This window comes from Eucyclogobius newberryi, unplaced genomic scaffold (assembly GCF_026437365.1).
Source record: "Eucyclogobius newberryi isolate DKJ021-1_F unplaced genomic scaffold, fEucNew1.0.hap1 SCAF_11, whole genome shotgun sequence".
Classification (NCBI taxonomy): Eukaryota; Metazoa; Chordata; class Actinopteri; order Gobiiformes; family Gobiidae; genus Eucyclogobius; species Eucyclogobius newberryi.
The window spans coordinates 36,840,532-36,860,003 of NW_027315735.1; the positions used below are offsets into that span (position 1 = coordinate 36,840,532).

General features: G+C 51.7%; 1 protein-coding gene across 1 annotated transcript in view; it reads left to right on the forward strand.

The window, feature by feature from the left end:
* Positions 1 to 19,472, forward strand: part of LOC140346512 (X-linked interleukin-1 receptor accessory protein-like 2) — a 237,620-nt gene that overhangs the window by 212,450 nt on the left and 5,698 nt on the right. The window contains exons 2-3 of the mRNA XM_072432620.1: positions 7,047 to 7,216; positions 9,304 to 9,407. Of these exons, the coding sequence (XP_072288721.1) occupies positions 7,047 to 7,216; positions 9,304 to 9,407 (274 nt within the window). The remainder of the gene's footprint in view (positions 1 to 7,046; positions 7,217 to 9,303; positions 9,408 to 19,472) is intronic.

Genomic DNA, 19,472 nt, shown 5'->3' on the forward strand with positions numbered 1-19,472 from the left:
CAGACGCATGCAGACGCTCTCAGACTCATGCAGACGCTCTCAGACGCATGCAGACTCACGCAGACGCTCATAGACTCATGCAGACGCTCGCAGACGCTCTCAGACTCACGCAGACTTTCGCAGACTCACGCAGACGCTCGTAGACTCACGCAGACGCTCGCAGACCTATGCAGACGCTCGCAGACACTCGCAGACGCTCGCAGACACTCTCAGACTCATGCAGACGCTCGCAGACGCATGCAGACTCATGCAGACGCTCGCAGACACTCGCAGACGCTCGCAGACGCTCTCAGACTCATGCAGACGCTCGCAGTTGCATGCAGACACTCGCAGACGCTCTCAGACGCATGCAGACGCTCTCAGACTCATGCAGACGCTCTCAGACGCATGCAGACTCACGCAGACGCTCATAGACTCATGCAGACGCTCGCAGACGCTCTCAGACTCACGCAGACTTTCGCAGACTCACGCAGACGCTCGTAGACTCACGCAGACGCTCGCAGACCTATGCAGACGCTCGCAGACGCATGCAGACTCACGCAGACGCTCGTAGACTCACGCAGACGCTCGCAGACGCATGCAGACGCTCGCAGACGCATGCAGACGCTCGCAGACGCATGCAGACGCATGCAGACTCATGCAGACGCTCGCAGACACTCTCGGACTCATGCAGACGCTCGCATACGCATGCAGACGCTCGCAGACGCATGCAGACTCATGCAGACGCTCGCAGACACTCGCAGACGCTCACAGACTCATGCAGACGCTCGCAGACTCATGCAGACGCTCGCAGACTCATGCAGACGCTCGCAGACACTCGCAGACGCTCGCAGACGCATGCAGACTCATGCAGACGCTCGCAGACACTCGCAGACGCTCGCAGACGCTCTCAGACTCATGCAGACGCTCGCAGACGCATGCAGACACTCGCAGACGCTCTCAGACGCATGCAGACGCTCTCAGACTCATGCAGACGCATGCAGACGCTCGCAGACGCTCTCAGACTCATGCAGACGCTCTCAGACTCATGCAGACGCATGCAGACTCATGCAGACACTTGCAGACGCTCGCAGACGCTCGCAGACGCTCTCAGACTCATGCAGACGCTCGCAGACTCATGCAGACGCTCGCAGACACTCGCAGACGCTCGCAGAGGCTCTCAGACTCATGCAGATGCTCGCAGACACTCGCAGACGCTCTCAGACTCATGCAGATGCTCGCAGACGCATGCAGACGCTCGCAGACACTCGCAGACGCTCTCAGACTCATGCAGACGCTCGCAGACACTCGCAGACGCTCGCAGACGCTCGCAGACTCATGCAGACGCTCTCAGACTCATGCAGACGCTCGCAGACACTCGCAGACGCTCGCTGAAGCTCTCAGACTCATGCAGATGCTCGCAGACGCTCTCAGACTCATGCAGACGCTCGCAGACGCTCTCAGACGCATGCAGACGCTCGCAGACACTCGCAGACGCTCGCAGACGCTCTCAGACTCATGCAGACGCTCGCAGACGCATGCAGACGCTCGCAGACACTCTCAGACTCATGCAGACGCTCGCAGACGCATGCAGACTCATGCAGACGCTCGCAGACACTCGCAGACGCTCGCAGACACTCTCAGACTCATGCAGACGCTCGCAGACGCATGCAGACTCATGCAGACGCTCGCAGACACTCGCAGACGCTCGCAGACGCTCTCAGACTCATGCAGACGCTCGCAGTTGCATGCAGACACTCGCAGACGCTCTCAGACGCATGCAGACGCTCTCAGACTCATGCAGACGCTCTCAGACGCATGCAGACGCTCGCAGACGCTCTCAGACTCATGCAGACGCTCTCAGACTCATGCAGACGCATGCAGACTCATGCAGACACTTGCAGACGCTCGCAGACGCTCGCAGACGCTCTCAGACTCATGCAGACGCTCGCAGACTCATGCAGACGCTCGCAGACACTCGCAGACGCTCGCAGACGCTCTCAGACTCATGCAGATGCTCGCAGACGCATGCAGACGCTCGCAGACACTCGCAGACGCTCTCAGACTCATGCAGACGCTCGCAGACACTCACAGACGCTCGCAGACGCTCTCAGACTCATGCAGACACTCGCAGACACTCGCAGACGCTCGCAGACTCATGCAGACGCTCTCAGACTCATGCAGACGCTCTCAGACTCATGCAGACGCTCGCAGACACTCGCAGACGCTCGCAGAAGCTCTCAGACTCATGCAGATGCTCGCAGACGCTCGCAGACGCTCTCAGACTCATGCAGACGCTCTCAGACGCATGCAGACGCTCGCAGACGCTCTCAGACGCATGCAGACTCATGCAGACGCTCTCAGACGCATGCAGACTCATGCAGACGCTCTCAGACGCATGCAGACTCATGCAGACGCTCTCAGACTCATGCAGACGCTCGCAGACACTCGCAGATGCTCGCAGACGCTCGCAGACGCTCTCAGACTCATGCAGACGCTCGCAGACGCTCTCAGACTCATGCAGACGCTCGCAGACTCATGCAGACGCTCTCAGACTCATGCAGACGCTCTCAGACTCATGCAGACGCTCGCAGACTCATGCAGACGCTCGCAGACACTCGCAGATGCTCGCAGACGCTCGCAGACGCTCTCAGACTCATGCAGACGCTCGCAGACGCTCTCAGACTCATGCAGACGCTCGCAGACGCTCTCAGACTCATGCAGACGCTCTCAGACTCATGCAGACGCTCGCAGACGCTCGCAGACTCATGCAGACGCTCGCAGACGCTCGCAGACTCATGCAGACGCTCTCAGACTCATGCAGACGCTCGCAGACTCATGCAGACGCTCGCAGACACTCGCAGACTCATGCAGACGCTCGCAGACACTCGCAGACACTCGCAGACACTCGTAGACTCACGCAGACTCACGCAGACACAAACAGACGCTCACTTGATTTCATCGTTGCTGGAGTCGTTCTGTCACTAAAACTCTTCAAATTCAAATGAAGTCTAAAGCTCCAGGTCAAGTTAGACCCAAAGTGGAAACTAGAGCTCTCGTAGTTCTAGTGAAATCAACGGTTTTGTGAAGAATCCGGATCCATCAGTAACAAAGCCACAAATCAAAAGCTTTCACAGAATCTTTTACTGCTTTGTTCCTGGAAGTATCACAAAACCTGAACCTAATTCAGTCCTTTTCGTCCACAAGATAAAAGGAAATAATAAAGCTTTAACTCTTCTTTTCAGTCAAATCAAACATTCAGGGATGAATCCTGCTCCGCTTTTCCAAATCCTCAAATTAAAACAATTACCCCAAAAATCCCTAAACTTGAACAGAGTAAATCAGAGTAAAACAGAGTAAATCAGAGTCTCAGACAAACAAACACATTTGTTGGAGCTTCAAAGCTTCAGAAACAGATTCAGATTGAAATCAGCTCGAGTGATAATATCAGGTTTAATATTTCATCTTTTGCCACAGAGTTTGTTCCAGTGAAACGTCTCAAGATGCAAAGGTTTATCCTGGGGAGCTGTCCGTGGTGCTGAACACATGCATTTATTATTACGCTTATTTAATAACCAACCTTTATTTAACCAGACAAAAAAACAAAACATTGAGTTCAAAACCTGTTGTTCCTGATGCTGTTGCTGCACCTAAAATGTTCCCTGATCTGGCATTACCACATCCATCTCCATGGAGACAGTTACAGCTCAGATCTGTGGGCATGTTTATTTTACGTTTTTGTGTTTTTTTTTTTAATTTTTCATCCAAGTTATCCAAGCTTTTTATTTAAATTCTTTGCGTTATAAAAACTAATGAATGTACGATGACGTTTAATGGAACGTTCCAGAAGAGCCTCCGGTTCATGAGCTCACAAAGCACAAAGCTTCAATTTGAGTCAGATTGTTGCGTCTCGAGTCAAATCTGGATTTCTCCAACGCAGTTTTAAGTTCTGAAAACCCTGGACTCTGGCTCTGGGAACATGACATAGCTTCATTTAATCATTCATTCATGTATTTAGTCATTTTCTTGTTTGTTTGTTTGTTTGTTTGTTTGTTTGTTTGTTCTCATCACACAATAAACCTCTCCGGAAACCCAATTACATTATTTTAAATTAGTAAATGTGAAATACTTGAGCCAAAGTGACAAAAAGCAGCTTAAAATCCTGCTAAAGCCACACAAATGCACAATAAGTCAAACGTCCATCGCTACGTTTGGATACTATTTGGATAGTATTTAATGTTTCTTCAGGTTTGTTTTGACCTGCAGACGGATTAGATTTGCACGCTCTTGTGTTCCGGGACGAAGCTCGACCAAACGTTGCAGCAGATGCTCTTTTCCAACGCCGGGGACGCGATCGCATCCCAATGTTTCGGAAGCGGCTCCGGGCGTCGGCCCAGTCGCTTCCCCGCAGTAAAAAAACATGCCGTTCTTCGCAAAGCGCTCCAGCACCACGGACAGCTCCTCCACCACGAGTGCTGGGAAAGTGCTTTGTGGCGGTTGCGTCAGCCTGCCTTTTCAGCACCGCACAGTTTGCATTATAACACTGCCAAAATATGTCACGCTTCTATTTTTAATGCAATATCCAAGTTTGTTTTGGCTTGTGGAATGTGAAGAATAAGCACCAAAAACAAACAGCTGAAAATAAAGTCATTCTGAGCCTAAATAAACACGTACTTTCCCCGCAGACTTCTGTGGTCGCTTCTTTTAGAGATTCAGTTTAAAGGCTCAAACCGGCACCTGCTGAAGGGAAAGTGGATTGTACTGGACATTTGACCCGTCCTTCAGTGTCTCTGGGTTGAACGTATTGATCTATAGAAAATATGATAAGTATGAATACATTTATATTTGTCATAGTTAAAATCATGATTAGGAGGATTTGGAGCTTGCGTTTGTGGGCGTGTCTCATCTGCTGTGGTCAGGACCGGACCTGTCTGACCGCTGTGGGCGTGTCTCATCTGCTCTGGTCAGGACCGGACCTGTCTGACCGCTGTGGGCGTGTCTCATCTGCTCTGGTCAGGACCGGACCTGTCTGACCGCTGTGGGCGTGTCTCATCTGCTCTGGTCAGGACCGGGCCTGTCTGACCGCTCTTGGCGTGTCTCATCTGCTGTGGTCAGGACCGGACCTGTCTGACCGCTGTGGGCGTGTCTCATCTGCTCTGGTCAGGACCGGACCTGTCTGACCGCTGTGGGCGTGTCTCATCTGCTCTGGTCAGGACCGGACCTGTCTGACCGCTCTGGGCGTGTCTCATCTGCTCTGGTCAGGACCGGACCTGTCTGACCGCTGTGGACGTGTCTCATCCGCTGTGGTCAGGACCGGACCTGTCCGACCGCTGTGGGCGTGTGTCATCTGCTGTGGTCAGGACCGGGCCTGTCTGACCGCTCTTGGCGTGTCTCATCTGCTGTGGTCAGGACCGGACCTGTCTGACCGCTGTGGGCGTGTCTCATCTGCTGTGGTCAGGACCGGACCTGTCCGACCGCTGTGGGCGTGTGTCATCTGCTGTGGTCAGGACCGGGCCTGTCTGACCGCTGTGGGCGTGTCTCATCTGCTCTGGTCAGGACCGGACCTGTCTGACCGCTGTGGGCGTGTCTCATCTGCTCTGGTCAGGACCGGACCTGTCTGACCGCTGTGGGCGTGTCTCATCTGCTGTGGTCAGGACCGGACCTGTCCGACCGCTGTGGGCGTGTCTCATCTGCTGTGGTCAGGACCGGACCTGTCTGACCGCTGTGGGCGTGTCTCATCTGCTGTGGTCAGGACCGGACCTGTCTGACCGCTGTGGGCGTGTGTCATCCGCTGTGGTCAGGACCGGACCTGTCTGACCGCTGTGGGCGTGTGTCATCTGCTGTGGTCAGGACCGGACCTGTCTGACCGCTGTGGGCGTGTCTCATCTGCTCTGGTCAGGACCGGGCCTGTTTGACCGCTGTGGGCGTGTCTCATCTGCTCTGGTCAGGACCGGACCTGTCTGACCGCTGTGGGCGTGTCTCATCTGCTGTGGTCAGGACCGGACCTGTCTGACCGCTGTGGGCGTGTGTCATCTGATGTGGTCAGGACCGGACCTGTCTGACCGCTGTGGGCGTGTCTCATCTGCTCTGGTCAGGACCGGACCTGTCTGACCGCTGTGGGCGTGTCTCATCTGCTCTGGTCAGGACCGGGCCTGTCTGACCGCTGTGGGCGTGTCTCATCTGCTGTGGTCAGGACCGGGCCTGTCTGACCGCTCTTGGCGTGTCTCATCTGCTGTGGTCAGGACCGGACCTGTCTGACCGCTGTGGGCGTGTGTCATCTGCTGTGGTCAGGACCGGGCCTGTCCGACCGCTGTGGGCGTGTCTCATCTGCTCTGGTCAGGACCGGACCTGTCTGACCGCTGTGGGCGTGTCTCATCTGCTCTGGTCAGGACCGGGCCTGTCTGACCGCTCTGGGCGTGTCTCATCTGCTGTGGTCAGGACCGGACCTGTCCGACCGCTGTGGGCGTGTCTCATCTGCTGTGGTCAGGACCGGACCTGTCCGACCGCTGTGGGCGTGTCTCATCTGCTGTGGTCAGGACCGGACCTGTCCGACCGCTGTGGGCGTGTCTCATCTGCTGTGGTCAGGACCGGACCTGTCTGACCGCTGTGGGCATGTGTCATCCGCTGTGGTCAGGACCGGACCTGTCTGACCGCTGTGGGCGTGTGTCATCTGCTGTGGTCAGGACCGGGCCTGTTTGACCGCTGTGGGCGTGTCTCATCTGCTCTGGTCAGGACCGGACCTGTCTGACCGCTGTGGGCGTGTCTCATCTGCTGTGGTCAGGACCGGACCTGTCTGACCGCTGTGGGCGTGTGTCATCTGATGTGGTCAGGACCGGGCCTGTTTGACCGCTGTGGGCGTGTCTCATCTGCTCTGGTCAGGACCGGACCTGTCTGACCGCTGTGGGCGTGTCTCATCTGCTCTGGTCAGGACCGGGCCTGTCTGACCGCTGTGGGCGTGTCTCATCTGCTCTGGTCAGGACCGGACCTGTCTGACCGCTGTGGGCGTGTCTCATCTGCTGTGGTCAGGACCAGACCTGTCTGACCGCTGCGTCTCTGTGTGTTTGCAGTGGACGGCTGCATCGACTGGTCAGTGGACCTGAAGGAGTACCACGTCCTGGCAGGTGAACCGCTCCGGGTCAAATGCGCCCTGTTCTACAGCTACATCCGCACCAACTACAGCACCGCCACCAACGCCAAGCTGAGGCTCATCTGGTACAGGAACAAGGGCGACGCCGAGGTAAGCCACGCCCATGAAAACCACGCCCAGGTACGCCACGCCCAGGTAACCTGTGCCCAGGTAAACCACGCCCAGTTAAACCACGCCCAGATAAATTACGCCCAGGTAAACGCCCCCTTGTTAAATCGGGGAGATTGATAACATTTTATAACATCAGCAGCTTTTTACCATCTAAAAAACAGATTTAGAGACTCATCCATGTGACTGTAACGGCCTCCTGCTGGTGCCAGAGTCAGGACTAAACATGGAGCGGCCTCCTGCTGGTGCCAGAGTCAGGACTAAACATGGACCGGCCTCCTGCTGGTGCCAGAGTCAGGACTAAACATGGACCGGCCTCCTGCTGGTGCCAGAGTCAGCACTAAACATGGAGCGGCCTCCTGCTGGTGCCAGAGTCAGGACTGAACATGGAGCGGCCTCCTGCTGGTGCCAGAGTCAGGACTAAACATGGAGCGGCATCCTGCTGGTGCCAGAGTCAGGACTAAACATGGAGCGGCCTCCTGCTGGTGCCAGAGTCAGGACTAAACATGGACCGGCCTCCTGCTGGTGCCAGAGTCAGGACTAAACATGGAGCGGCCTCCTGCTGGTGCCAGAGTCAGGACTAAACATGGAGCGGCCTCCTGCTGGTGCCAGAGTCAGGACTAAACATGGACCGGCCTCCTGCTGGTGCCAGAGTCAGGACTAAACATGGACCGGCCTCCTGCTGGTGCCAGAGTCAGGACTAAACATGGACCGGCCCCCTGCTGGTGCCAGAGTCAGGACTAAACATGGACCGGCCTCCTGCTGGTGCCCAGAGTCAGGACTAAACATGTAGCGGCCTCCTGCTGGTGCCAGAGTCAGGACTAAACATGGACCGGCCTACTGCTGGTGCCAGAGTCAGGACTAAACATGGACCGGCCTCCTGCTGGTGCCAGAGTCAGGACTAAACATGGACTGGCCTCCTGCTGGTGCCAGAGTCAGGACTAAACATGGACCGGCCTCCTGCTGGTGCCAGAGTCAGGACTAAACATGGACCGGCCTCCTGCTGGTGCCAGAGTCAGGACTAAACATGGACCGGCCTCCTGCTGGTGCCAGAGTCAGGACTAAACATGGAGCGGCCTCCTGCTGGTGCCAGAGTCAGGACTAAACATGGACCGGCCTCCTGCTGGTGCCAGAGTCAGGACTGAACATGGACCGGCCTCCTGCTGGTGCCAGAGTCAGGACTAAACATGGACCGGCCTCCTGCTGGTGCCAGAGTCAGGACTAAACATGGACCGGCCTCCTGCTGGTGCCAGAGTCAGGACTAAACATGGACCGGCCTCCTGCTGGTGCCAGAGTCAGGACTAAACATGGACCAGCCTCCTGCTGGTGCCAGAGTCAGGACTAAACATGGACCGGCCTCCTGCTGGTGCCAGAGTCAGGACTAAACATGGACCGGCCTCCTGCTGGTGCCAGAGTCAGGACTAAACATGGAGAACCTGCGTCGTGGAGAAAAGCCCTCGTTCGCTCAGTTTTGCAGTTTCGACAAATCTCCATCCTTTATGTTCAGACGTTATTATTCTGGTCGTTAGGGACTCTGGTCGTTAGGGACTCTGGTCGTTAGGGACTCTGGTCGTTAGGGACTCTGGTCGTTAGGGACTGCCTCTAAAACAAACAGTGGTTTAGTTCTCTGCTGCCGCTGCACTTTTGTCTCCTCAGACTTTAGAATAACTCCTCATGTGCTTCAGTCTAATTCTTGTATCGTAAAATAAAGAGCACATTAAAGGACGGAGAGTAGATGCTACATTAGCATGGCAGGGCAAGCTAGCTTTTGTTTATCTCTCCTGTGCAATCACCTCTGCTGCTGTAGATGTGGAGGACGCTTTGAACTTCATGAAGTTAAAAACATGAGAAGTCAAAGTAAAGAAAAAAAGCACGATTTGTCCCACAATCCACAAAAGTCACGCGAAAACAGAGCGACATTAAGCACTTTAGAGAGAATCATTTCATATAACAATACAACTTATGCAGAATATGTGACATTTAAAGACATAACGTGTTTGTGTCACGGGAGGAAAAGGACATTTGAACTGATTGTTGTTGTTGTTGTTGTTGTTGTTGTTTTTGTCCAGGAGCCAATCATCTTCTCCGGCCACAGACTGAGCAAAGAAGACGACTCCATCTGGTTCAGATCAGCCGAGCTGGAGGACACGGGCTTCTACACCTGTGTGCTCAGGTAGGGCATCTGACCTACATGTGTGTGCTCAGGTAGGGCATCTGACCTACACCTGTGTGCTCAGGTAGGGCATCTGACCTACATGTGTGTGCTCAGGTAGGGCATCTGACCTACATGTGTGTGCTCAGGTAGGGCATCTGACCTACATGTGTGTGCTTAGGTAGGGCATCTGACCTACATGTGTGTGCTCAGGTAGGGCATCTGACCTACATGTGTGTGCTCAGGTAGGGCATCTGACCTACATGTGTGTGCTCAGGTAGGGCATCTGACCTACCTGTGTGTGCTCAGGTAGGGCATCTGACCTACCTGTGTGTGCTCAGGTAGGGCATCTGACCTACACCTGTGTGCTCAGGTAGGGCATCTGACCTACATGTGTGTGCTTAGGTAGGGCATCTGACCTACATGTGTGTGCTTAGGTAGGGCATCTGACCTACACCTGTGTGCTCAGGTAGGGCATCTGACCTACACCTGTGTGCTCAGGTAGGGCATCTGACTTACATGTGTGTGCTTAGGTAGGGCATCTGACCTACATGTGTGTGCTTAGGTAGGGCATCTGACCTACACCTGTGTGCTCAGGTAGGGCATCTGACTTACATGTGTGTGAATGTTACGTGTGTAATTAGTGCAGTTTCAGATGGTAATTACAGTGTGTTCATTACCTGTGTTTACAGTTGTTATCGATGCTTCGTTATCGATGCTTCGTTATCGACGCTTCATTATCGATGCTTCGTTATCGATGCTTCGTTATCGACGCTTCGTTATCGACGCTTCGTTATCGATGTTTCGTTATCGATGCTTCGTTATCGACGTTTCGTTGTCGATGCTTCGTTATCGACGCTTCGTAATCGACGTTTCGTTATCGATGCTTCGTTATCGACGCTTCGTAATCGACGTTTCGTTATCGATGCTTCGTTATCGACGCTTCGTAATCGATGTTTCGTTATCGATGCTTCGTTATCGACGCTTCATTATCGACGTTTCGTTATCGATGTTTCGTTATCGATGTTTCGTTATCGATGCTTCGTTATCGACGTTTCGTTATCGACGTTTCGTTATCGATGCTTCGTTATCGACGTTTCGTTATCGACGCTTCGTTATCGACGCTTCGTTATCGATGCTTCGTTATGAATATTCATGTCACAGTTTGAGGCAGAAAAAATTCAAAACTTGACGCTTGAGTTTGTCCCTGAGGCGAAAACGTAGTTATGACTAACGAGAGAGATGGAACCAGATCAACGCTCTCTCTCTCTCCCCCCCTCTCCCTCTCTCTCCTCCTCTCTCCTCTCCTCTCTCCTCTTATCTCCTCTCCTCCTCTCCCCTCCTATCCTCCTCTCCCCCCTCTCCCCCCTCTCTCCTCCTCTCTCCTCCTCTCTCCTCTCCTCCTCTCTCCTCCTCTCCCCTCCCCTCCTCCTCTCCCCCCTCTCCCCTCCTCTTGCCTCCTCTCTCCTCCTCCTCTCCCCTCCTATCCTCCTCTCCCCCCTCTCCCCCCTCTCTCCTCCTCTCTCCTCCTCTCTCCTCTCCTCCTCTCTCCTCCTCTCCCCTCCCCTCCTCCTCTCCCCCCTCTCCCCTCCTCTTGCCTCCTCTCTCCTCCTCCTCTCCCCTCCTATCCTCCTCTCCCCCCTCTCCCCCCTCTCTCCTCCTCTCTCCTCCTCTCTCCTCTCCTCCTCTCTCCTCCTCTCCCCTCCCCTCCTCCTCTCCCCCCTCTCCCCTCCTCTTGCCTCCTCTCTCCTCCTCCTCTCCCCTCCTATCCTCCTCTCCCCCCTCTCCCCCCTCTCTCCTCCTCTCTCCTCCTCTCCTCTCCTTCTCTCTCCTCCTCTCCCCTCCCCTCCTCTCCTCCTCTCCCCCCTCTCCCCTCCTCTTGCCTCCTCTCTCCTCCTCCTCTCCCCTCCTCTCCCCCTCAAAGGAGGAGGAGAGATTTGATTTGACCGTGTTGTAAACAGATGTCAGTATTTTTGTGGGAATTGGAGAGTTAGAAGGAGAAAGAGAGGGAGGGAGGGAGGGAGGGAGGGAGGGAGAGAGGGAGGGAAAGGGGGAGGGAGGGAGAGAGGAAGAGGAGGAGAGGAGGTGTTAGAGGAAGAGGAGGGAGGAGGGAAAAGAAAGGAGTGAAAGAAGGGGAGGAAAGGGTAAGGAGGACATGGAGGACATGGGGGACATGGGGGACATGGAAGACATGGGGGACATGGAGGACATGGAGGACATGGAGGACATGGGGGACATGGAAGACATGGAGGACATGGAGGACATGGAGGACATGGAGGACATGGGGGACATGGAGGACATGGAGGACATGGAGGACATGGAGGACATGGGGGACATGGAGGACATGGAGGACATGGAGGACATGGAGGACATGGGGGACCTGGAGGACGGGGACATGGAAGACATGGAGGACATGGAGGACATGGAGGACATGGAGGACATGGAGGACATGGAAGACATGGAGGACATGGAGGACATGGAGGACATGGAGGACATGGAGGACATGGAAGACATGGAGGACATGGGGGACATGGAGGACATGGAGGACATGGAGGACATGGAGTCACACAGAGAAGTCTCTAATGAGTGTCAGACACAGACCTGAGATTTCTCCTGGAACTGAGAAAGAAACAGCAGCAGCAAAAGAGCGAGGAAGAGGAGGGACTTATTTATTTTATTTATTTTGTTTATTTTATTTATTTTATTTATTTTATTTATTTTATTTATTTTATTTATTTTATTTATTTTATTTATTTTATTGTTTTTATTGTTTTTTATTGTTTTTATTGTTTTTATTGTTTTTATTGTTTTATTGATTTGATTGATTGCCCAGGGTTGTTGTTTCATCTTCACTCTGTTTTGTAGGAAAAACGATACGTTCCCGATACGGTCCCTAATGTCAGGTCAAAAGATCGATTTTTGATTTTTCGATTGAAATATCTTAAAATCGGGAGATTCAGTCTCTGACTGTTGAAGCCTGACCCCTGGACTGTTGAAGCCTGACCCCTGGACTGTTGAAGCCTGACCCCTGGACTGTTGAAGCCTGACCCCTGGACTGTTGAAGCCTGACCCCTGGACTGTTGAAGCCTGACCCCTGGACTGTTGAAGCCTGACCCCTGGACTGTTGAAGCCTGACCCCTGGACTGTTGAAGTCTGACCCCTGGACTGTTGAAGCCTGACCCCTGGACTGTTGAAGCTTGACCCCTGGACTGTTGAAGCTTGACCCCTGGACTGTTGAAGCCTGACCCCTGGACTGTTGAAGCTTGACCCCTGGACTGTTGAAGCCTGACCCCTGGACTGTTGAAGCCTGACCCCTGGGCTGTTGAAGCTTGACCCCTGGACTGTTGAAGCCTGACCCCTGGACTGTTGAAGTCTGACCCCTGGACTGTTGAAGCCTGACCCCTGGACTGTTGAAGTCTGACCCCTGGACTGTTGAAGCCTGACCCCTGGACTGTTGAAGCCTGACCCCTGGACTGTTGAAGCTTGACCCCTGGACTGTTGAAGCCTGACCCCTGGACTGTTGAAGCCTGACCCCTGGACTGTTGAAGCCCGACCCCTGGACTGTTGAAGCCTGACCCCTGGACTGTTGAAGCCTGACCCCTGGACTGTTGAAGCCTGACCCCTGGACTGTTGAAGTCTGACCCCTGGACTGTTGAAGCTTGACCCCTGGACTGTTGAAGCCTGACCCCTGGACTGTTGAAGCCTGACCCCTGGACTGTTGAAGCCTGACCCCTGGACTGTTGAAGCCTGACCCCTGGACTGTTGAAGTCTGACCCCTGGACTGTTGAAGCTTGACCCCTGGGCTGTTGAAGCCTGACCCCTGGACTGTTGAAGCCTGAGCCCTGGACTGTTGAAGCCTGACCCCTGGACTGTTGAAGCCTGACCCCTGGAATGTTGAAGCTTGACCCCTGGACTGTTGAAGCTTGACCCCTGGGCAGACTTAATGCTGGTGTTGGTGGATCTCTGCTTCAAATGAGTGTCTTTGTTTGCAAGATGAGAAAGTGTCCTTTATCTCCCCCTGTTGTTAGCAAACAAGCTAGCTTTACCGTCATCTAAACGACAATAGAAACACAGCCCTGGTGCTCTCGGTCAGGCCTGGATCGGTCAGGCCTCTGTTTTTTAGGAAAAACAATATGTTTCGACTCTGATCCAAGAGTCATTCTCAATCTGAGAATCAAGACCAGGAACTCAGATATTTATCCTGCTCTGAGTAAGCCCCGCCCACCGGGCGAAAGGTGCTATTGGTTTCACCAGAAACTAAACCTCTTTGTTTACTATCAGTTCACTGCATTGCAGAAAGCTCTAAAGAGCCACATAGTGAGACTAAAGAGTCACATAGTGAGACTAAAGAGCCACATAGTGAGACTAAAGAGTCACATAGTGAGACTAAAGAGTCACCTAGTGAGACTAAAGAGCCACATAGTGAGACTAAAGAGAGCCACATAGTGAGACTAAAGAGCCACATAGTGAGACTAAAGAGAGCCACATAGTGAGACTAAAGAGAGCCACATAGTGAGACTAAAGAGAGCCACATAGTGAGACTAAAGAGAGCCACATAGTGAGACTAAAGAGCCACATAGTGAGACTAAAGAGCCACATAGTGAGACTAAAGAGAGCCACATAGTGAGACTAAAGAGAGCCACATAGTGGGACTAAAGAGAGCCACAAAGTGAGACTAAAGAGCCACATAGTGAGACTAAAGAGAGCCACATAGTGAGACTAAAGAGCCACATAGTGAGACTAAAGAGCCACATAGTGAGACTAAAGAGAGCCACATAGTGAGACTAAAGAGCCACATAGTGAGACTAAAGAGAGCCACATAGTGAGACTAAAGAGAGCCACATAGTGAGACTAAAGAGAGCCACATAGTGAGACTAAAGAGCCACATAGTGAGACTAAAGAGCCACATAGTGAGACTAAAGAGAGCCACATAGTGAGACTAAAGAGCCACATAGTGAGACTAAAGAGAGCCACATAGTGAGACTAAAGAGAGCCACATAGTGAGACTAAAGAGAGCCACATAGTGAGACTAAAGAGAGCCACATAGTGAGACTAAAGAGCCACATAGTGAGACTAAAGAGAGCCACATAGTGAGACTAAAGAGAGCCACATAGTGAGACTAAAGAGCCACATAGTGAGACTAAAGAGAGCCACATAGTGAGACTAAAGAGAGCCACATAGTGAGACTAAAGAGAGCCACATAGTGAGACTAAAGAGCCACATAGTGAGACCAAAGAGAGCCACATAGTGAGACTAAAGAGCCACATAGTGAGACTAAAGAGAGCCACATAGTGAGACTAAAGAGCCACATAGTGAGACTAAAGAGCCACATAGTGAGACTAAAGAGCCACATAGTGAGACTAAAGAGAGCCACATAGTGAGACTAAAGAGCCACAAAGTGAGACTAAAGAGCCACAAAGTGAGACTAAAGAGCCACATAGTGAGACTAAAGAGCCACATAGTGAGACTAAAGAGCCACATAGTGAGACTAAAGAGCCACAAAGTGAGACTAAAGAGCCACATAGTGAGACTAAAGAGCCACAAAGTGAGACTAAAGAGCCACATAGTGAGACTAAAGAGAGCCACATAGTGAGACTAAAGAGCCACATAGTGAGACTAAAGAGCCACATAGTGAGACTAAAGAGAGCCACATAGTGAGACTAAAGAGCCACATAGTGAGACTAAAGAGCCACATAGTGAGACTAAAGAGCCACATAGTGAGACTAAAGAGAGCCACATAGTGAGACTAAAGAGCCACATAGTGAGACTAAAGAGAGCCACATAGTGAGACTAAAGAGAGCCACATAGTGAGACCAAAGAGAGCCACATAGTGAGACTAAAGAGAGCCACATAGTGAGACTAAAGAGCCACATAGTGAGACTAAAGAGAGCCACATAGTGAGACTAAAGAGCCACATAGTGAGACTAAAGAGCCACATAGTGAGACTAAAGAGCCACATAGTGAGACTAAAGAGCCACATAGTGAGACTAAAGAGAGCCACATAGTGAGACTAAAGAGCCACAAAGTGAGACTAAAGAGCCACAAAGTGAGACTAAAGAGCCACATAGTGAGACTAAAGAGCCACATAGTGAGACTAAAGAGCCACATAGTGAGACTAAAGAGCCACAAAGTGAGACTAAAGAGCCACAAAGTGAGACTAAAGAGCCACATAGTGAGACTAAAGAGCCACATAGTGAGACTAAAGAGCCACATAGTGAGACTAAAGAGAGCCACATAGTGAGACTAAAGAGCCACATAGTGAGACTAAAGAGCCACATAGTGAGACTAAAGAGAGCCACATAGTGAGACTTAAGAGCCACATAGTGAGACTAAAGAGAGCCACATAGTGAGACTAAAGAGAGCCACATAGTGAGACTAAAGAGCCACATAGTGAGACTAAAGAGCCACATAGTGAGACTAAAGAGCCACATAGTGAGACTAAAGAGCCACTGCACCAGAGGCTTTCTCAGCACGTCAGACACTGGAGTTCAGGACCACAGAGCGTCGTGCAGCTTCATCTTAAAGACACAAACCACTCAATCAAAGACAGTGAGGAGAAGAGTCTGAGCAGGACAAAAGATGAAGAAGAAAGAGTAAAAGTTAAACTTTTTAGTTAAAACTGTGTTCAAAAAGAAAGACCATCATTAAATAGAAACAGGTTTCTTCCTGTTGTTAATAATGGAGTTTGAATCCCTGGAGAGGTCGACGCCCACAGCGTTCAGATGCTAATCAGTTACACAGAGAAGAGAGAGAGTGAGCCAGGGACAAGAGGAGGCTGATGGCCCATTAAAGAACTGCTTTCAATCATTGTGAAATTGTTGTTCCATGAATAAAACATACATTTTACAAACAAATGACGTGGAAATGTTGAAATATTTTGTTGAGATTTCAATTTTAGTCCAACTGCTCCGAGTCTGATCCTCCGGCGGCGAGTCTGATCCTCCGGCGGTGAGTCTGACCCTCCAGAGGCGAGTCTGACCCTCCGGCGGCACAGAGACTGGACCAATCACAGAGCAGCGTTGTGATTGGGGCGGAGCCGAAGGTGAAACGCCCCAAACGAACCGAAACAAACACGACGACCCACAAATAACACACAAGGAAACGATGGATTCAACTAAAGTTTGATTTCTTGTCTTGTTTTCGACCAATCGGCTTCAAATATTCTTCTAATCGAGAGTTATTGAGGAGGAAAATATATGACAGTATTTAACCAATCATGGCCAAGTATAAATATACAGAGGGATAGTTCAGCCCACGATCCACGTCAACAACAACAACAACAACACTGTCGCTCCAAAACGCTGGTCTTAAGATCACGTTCAAAGCGACGCCGCGTCCCGTTATGCAGGATCGCGCCTGAAGGGGCCACGTTTGGACAAATTGGCTCCTTTTAGAACGTCAACGGGAACAAAAAGCGGCGCCGCCTCCGTCTGCGCAGCCTGTAATCACGAGGCGAGCGGCAGACAAAAGAAACCAAACTCAAAACATCTCTAAAGATACGTCTGAAGAAACGCCGCCGAGTCTCATGATGTCACGGCCTTTATTTCCTCTGCTTCTGACGCCTATTAAGCCAAAGCTGTGGAGACAAAAGGAGCAGAAGTGTGACAGCAGCGAGAGAGCAGAGGATGCAGAGGAGGATGCAGAGGAGGATGCAGAGGAGGGTGCAGAGGATGATGCAGAGGATGATACAGAGCATGCAGAGGATGCAGAGGATGATGCATAGGAGGGTGCAGAGGATGCAGAGGATGATGCAGAGGATGCAAAGGAGGTGCAGAGGAGGATGCATAGGAGGGTGCAGAGGATGCAGAGGATGATGCATAGGAGGGTGCAGAGGATGCAGAGGATGGTGCAGAGGATGCAAAGGAGGGTGCAGAGGAGGATGCAGAGGATGATGCAGAGGATGATGCAGAGGAGGATGTAGAGGAGGATGCAGAGGAGGGTGCAGAGGATGATGCAGAGAATGCAGAGGAGGATGCAGAGGAGGATGCAGAGGAGGGTGCAGAGGATGATGCAGAGGATGCAGAGGAGGATGCAGAGGAGGGTGCAGAGGATGATGCAGAGGATGCAGAGGAGGATGCAGAGGGGGGTGCAGAGGAGGATGCAGAGGAGGATGCAGAGGAGGATGCAGAGGAGGATGCAGAGGATGCAGAGGAGGGAGGCGGACGGAGCAGAGGATCGCTCGCTCCAGGAGCCAATTAGACAAAAGTTTTGGAGCAGAAGTTTGACAGAAGCTCTGAGCGAACTTTCATTCTCTTAATTAGACGAAAAGAAAGAGCGAGAAGATAAAAACCACAAGATCTGTCATTTATTATAACCAGAGTCGAACTTTTGGACTTAATTAAGACGAGAGGCAAATGTTGTTCAGTTTTGTGTAATATTTATGTCTTATCCGTGATATCAGACCTTTTAGCGTCTAATTAATACAAACAATCAACATTGTGGAGTCATAAAAGAGCGAATATCCTGTAAATACTTCTGCACTAGAGGATTTTAAGAGTTCAGGGGGCGTGGCTAGGGTTCAGGAGGCGTGGCAAGAGTTCAAGAGGCGTGGCAAGAGTTCAAGAGGCGTGGCAAGAGTTTAAGAAGCGTGGCAAGAGTTTAAGAAGCGTGGCAAGAGTTAAGGAGGCGTGGCAAGAGTTAAGGAGGCGTGGCAAGAGTTAAGGAGGCGTGGCAAGAGTTAAGGAGGCGTGGCAAGAGTTTAAGAAGCGTGGCAAGAGTTAAGGAGGCGTGGCAAGAGTTAAGGAGGCGTGGCAAGAGTTAAGGAGGCGTGGCAAGAGTTCAAGAAGCGTGGCAAGAGTTAAGGAGGCGTGGCAAGAGTTAAGGAGGCGTGGCAAGAGTTTAAGAAGCGTGGCAAGAGTTAAGGAGGCATGGCAAGAGTTAAGGAGGCGTGGCAAGAGTTAAGGAGGCATGGCAAGAGTTAAGGAGGCGTGGCAAGAGTTAAGGAGGCGTGGCAAGAGTTAAAGAAGCGTGGCAAGAGTTAAGGAGGCATGGCAAGAGTTAAGGAGGCGTGGCAAGAGTTAAGGAGGCGTGGCAAGAGTTAAGGAGGCGTGGCAAGAGTTAAGGAGGCATGGCAAGAGTTAAGGAGGCGTGGCAAGAGTTAAGGAGGCGTGGCAAGAGTTAAGGAGGCATGGCAAGAGTTCAAGACGCGTCATCAGCGTTCAAGAGGTGTGGTCAGCGTTCAGGAGGCGTGGCCATAGTTCAAGGGGCGTGGCGAGAGTTCAAGAGGCCTGGCTAGAGTTAAGGAGGCGTGGTCAGCGTTCAAGAGGCGTGGCCAGAGCAGGTATTATCGCTCCTCACGTCTGTGCGTCCGTGTGATTCCGTCATCTGTCGAGTCACCGCTGCAAACCTCAAACGACTCGAGCTCGGCCAATCGGAGCAGCCGACAGTGCCAGGCTCGCCCGTTGCCAGGAGACGACTCTTAGAATGTAGAAATAACACGTGAGTGAGATCCAACAAACGTCGTTCCTCTAAAACCCTCCAGGGCGCGGCCGGCGTCAGGCAAAACCGTCCTAAGGGAACTTTTTAAACGTACAACTTTAAACTTAAAATTACAATTGCATTTTTTGGTTGTTCAAAGTTTTTCACAAAAGTCGGATTTTACACTTTCTTTTGACCTGAAGCTGAAACCCTGAGGCGGAGTTTGTCCTGGAGCATAAATGACACACAAGCTCCTTTAGTGTCAAACTGTCTGAATGTTTCAATGCAACAAAACACAACACACTTTGGATTAAACTTCAGATATCCTTCTGAGATTTAAAGTTGTTTTAGTATATCTTTATGCCAAAACCTTTATTAAAAGTCTCTGTCAGGCCGTGTTTTATGTGTAAGACACGCACACACAAAGAAACACAAAGAAATACAATTCATTCATTCTAAAACTGTGTGTGACATTCATAGAAGTCATTTTTCGTGCTCTTTTTGGTTGAATTTTGGAGGAAAAACAACACGGACGTCACCTTTTAGAAACACCACAATAACATGTCGATATCGCAAACAAAAACGGGCAAAGTCGCCTTTATTGCGCTTGTTTTTTGGCGCCCACATGTGGCACGCGGCAGTACTGCGTCTGAACGTGGTTTGCGGGGC